The sequence below is a fragment of the Epinephelus moara genome, chromosome 23 (assembly GCF_006386435.1).
Source record: "Epinephelus moara isolate mb chromosome 23, YSFRI_EMoa_1.0, whole genome shotgun sequence".
NCBI classification, from domain to species: Eukaryota; Metazoa; Chordata; class Actinopteri; order Perciformes; family Serranidae; genus Epinephelus; species Epinephelus moara.
In genome coordinates, this window is record NC_065528.1 from 9,018,366 (window position 1) to 9,021,855 (window position 3,490).

The 3,490-nt window shown below is 38.4% G+C and overlaps 1 protein-coding gene across 3 annotated transcripts in view; it reads right to left on the minus strand.

Annotated features, from left to right (window-relative positions):
- ppp6r2a (protein phosphatase 6, regulatory subunit 2a) overlaps window positions 1-3,490 on the minus strand; it is a 29,710-nt gene that overhangs the window by 6,783 nt on the left and 19,437 nt on the right. For all 3 annotated transcript variants that reach the window (XM_050036717.1, XM_050036719.1, XM_050036718.1), the window contains exons 17-20: window positions 1,982-2,039; window positions 1,620-1,747; window positions 1,375-1,496; window positions 1,127-1,271 (exon numbers count right to left, since the gene is read on the minus strand). In XM_050036717.1, the coding sequence (XP_049892674.1) occupies window positions 1,127-1,271; window positions 1,375-1,496; window positions 1,620-1,747; window positions 1,982-2,039 (453 nt within the window). The remainder of the gene's footprint in view (window positions 1-1,126; window positions 1,272-1,374; window positions 1,497-1,619; window positions 1,748-1,981; window positions 2,040-3,490) is intronic.

Genomic DNA, 3,490 nt, shown 5'->3' on the forward strand with positions numbered 1-3,490 from the left:
TATATATATATATATATATATATATATATATATATATAGATAGATAGATAGATAGATAGATACCAGGGTACATTTTTTGTATTTGGGAACTGATTAAATGTGTAATTTATTTATTTATTTTTTAATTAATTTGTCATATCGTCAAGAAAATCATTATCGCAAAAATACCCTGAAATATCATGATATTATTTTAGGGCCATATCGCCCACCCCTAGTTGTCAGGCTTTGTAGGGCAGAATAGCTCTTCTTTCTAAAGGTCAACTGACTGGCAAAATAAGTTCCAGGTATGGAACCAGAGAAACTACTGTCAGGATCTAAACTAGGAACTGAGAGTCCTTTTGTTTTTTCCCTGTTTGCACTTCCACCACATCTGAAGAACTGTGAAGATTAGGCAAATTAGAACAAAGGATCAAAAACAGACGGCAGCATTAGAGAGGCTATTTTCACACATGAGAAACACAGCACCATCCTATTGTTCTTTGTGTTTAATGTTGTGTAACTGATGTTTGAGTTGGACAAAATGAAAAGGAGACACAAAGAGGTGGAAAATAAGATTGAGTATGTAATGGCAATTTATTTCTGCTTACAACGGAACCACCATGAAACAATTAAGTTTTATTTCTCTTCTTCACCCGTTCCCTTTCCCTCATTCACTCTAACTCGCGTATGTTGCACGCTTGCTCCTTCTCTTTCTTATTCTTTTTAAAAAAGTCAAGAGAAACAGTGAAGAATAACTTAAACGTTAATCAACAACAAGAAATGTCTGACTCTCGTCCAAATACTGATATTACAGTACTCCTTCATCTTGTGAATGAAGCGGTACATGAAATGAAGCAGCCGCAGTGTATGTGTTTAATCAGCGATGGTCAGTCAGTGCTTTAGACTTTGTCTCTAATATCCCTGAACCTTTGGACAGTACTGCCCCTGGCTCAAATGCAGGTTTAGTTTGTAAGTTCCTCAAAAACTTCGAGGTCCCTTGGGAAACTTCCTGCAGTGGAAACACCCTGACAGTGATACCTGTTACATCAGTTAAACCTATAACCTAGGAAACATAGTTTTACTAGTGTTATTTTTTTTCTCCATCCTAGCAGACTTGTGAATTCATGTTAAAAGGTTCGCTTCTTACCCGGAGAAAGGCTGGAACTCAGTGAAGTTGGCCCAGCCACTTCCCTGTGTCCCTGCTCCACTCCCAGATGAGCTGTCCCACCCTGCTGGGGTTTGGGATGCTGCAGTCCCTCCAGAGTCCCTGAAATTTGCTGTCCAGCCTGGACCTGGAAACAAGACCAACATGACTCTTTCAAACTGAACAAAAAGTTTCCAAGGTTACATGACACTCAGCTGTGTTCTGTGGATAGCTGCTGTCCTTTAAGCTACCTGTTTCTGATGTGTTCTGCTCAGACTCTTCCTCCTCATCAGATTCAGATCCGTGGTCCCGCTCCCTGCCTCCGTTCTCCAAGCTGCTTCTGGAGCTTTCTGAGGTTTGGGAGACTCCAAACCTGGTGACAGAGTGACAATGGACAGATGTTGAGAAGAGATGAAAGGGACAGAAGACAGAGATACCTTGTGTACTAAACACTGCAGTGAAGGTACCCAAATGTAGAAAACCTCATCAGGTTTACCTTGTTCTGGATTTAACTTGTGTTGCATAGTTCATCTCCTTTTCCTCCCAAATGTCCTCTTCTTCTTCAGCATCATCAAACTGGCGTATCCTCTCTTTACAGCAGGCTTCAAAAGCAGCCGCATTGGCCTGAGCAAAAACAAACATTTAAATGAAGTCAGTCGTCTTTTTGCAACAATGCCTAATAAACAAATTACCAATATGTTTAGAGTATCTTATTTATATATGTTACTCAGAACAGTTTTAACCATCCAAACTCTCAACAATAGCAACAGTTGTTGTAGGGACATTAACAGTAGCTGTAACAATAATATCTCTGACAGCAAAAGCAAACTGAGTTGATGACACCAGAAAAACACTTACACTATTATCATCAGCATCTAGATTGAAGTTTATTTCGGCAATTCTGTCAAATGTGGCACTGAGGAAAGAGAACAAGACAAATAAGAAAATATGAGCCAACATCCTGTAGGTTGAGGTGATTGCTATGGAGTAGTTGAATGTGTTAACAACAAAGAGCAAAACACCTACACTAAAGTATGACAGCTGACATCATATCAAATAGCCTATCTGGGAATGAACTAGAATTACTAGCTCACATTGTACGCCTCCACCAACCAGTCAAATTGCAGTTTACATCATGTCTGCCCAGACTCATATATGTAAGGAAGACATGGAAGGGATTTAATAAAAGGTATTTAGTGTATTTTTGGTGAAATTTATTCCTAAATTGATGTGTATGATTCCAGTGAGACTAGGGCTGTAAGTCTCAGTTTCATCACGATATGCTATCATATCAATTCTTTGGACGACAATATGATATTTGCAGATATCACAAAGTCTGCCATGATAGGATTTTGATTTGATTCAATTTGAGGGCCTGGCCTCAATATAAGATGATATCAGTCAACAGTCCTTGTTGTCTTTTTCTTGGCTGTTTGCCGTTGTCTGCCTGGTGCTAAGCTGCTAGCACTGTTTGAATATTTAAGAAGGAGGTGTGCTTGGACAAAAAAGGTGATACAAACATACCATGGGAATTACAGGAAATACAGGCCTATGTTAAAGATGATGATTCACATCAATGTTCTCACTTTATATAGATGATATTGGATCGTTATCACTGAATCTATACATCAATTTGATTGATATATTACACTCCCAGTGTCTTCGCTTTAAAACCATATTTACAGACAGGGTATATGCAGGAATCCTGAGGTTAATTTCAATACCTTTTTAAGACTTTTTTAAGACCTTCCAAAAAAACCTTAAGACCTCATCGCCACTTCAAGCTGTCGTTAGCAGCAATGCATCTTTAACTTACTAAACAGCTGTAGTTGGCAATTAAATCTATGGAGCACAAACATACAACAGAACTCAGATAAGATGAGAAGGAATAAAGCTTGAAAGAATAAATTAAACCAAAGGCAGGTTTATTAAAATACACCTTAGGTCATAACAAGTAACACAGCTCTACAGCTCAACATCAGCTATTCAAGGCCAACTTGCTGAAAACAACAACCTTATGGCTAGCCCCTTGCATGTGGGATTTAGGGCTGACCCAAAAAATTCTGTGGAAAAAAAAAATTGAATATTCGGCCATTTTTTTCTCCTGTTTTTTGGGGGGACCTTGAACACAACACTAATCATGCCATCCATTTACGGTTGTTTTTTGCCCCTTTAGCCATATGTAAACTCAAAGAACGAGAAGTAATATCTGTTAGGCATATAAGATTTCATGTTCCAGTTCCAGTTTGTGTTTTTAATTGACTGATTGTTTTTGGTTGGTTATTAAAAAAGAAAACATCTCTGACAAGGAAATAGAAAGCCCGACGTGCAATGAATGGAGACCTATTATCCTGCTTGAACACAGAC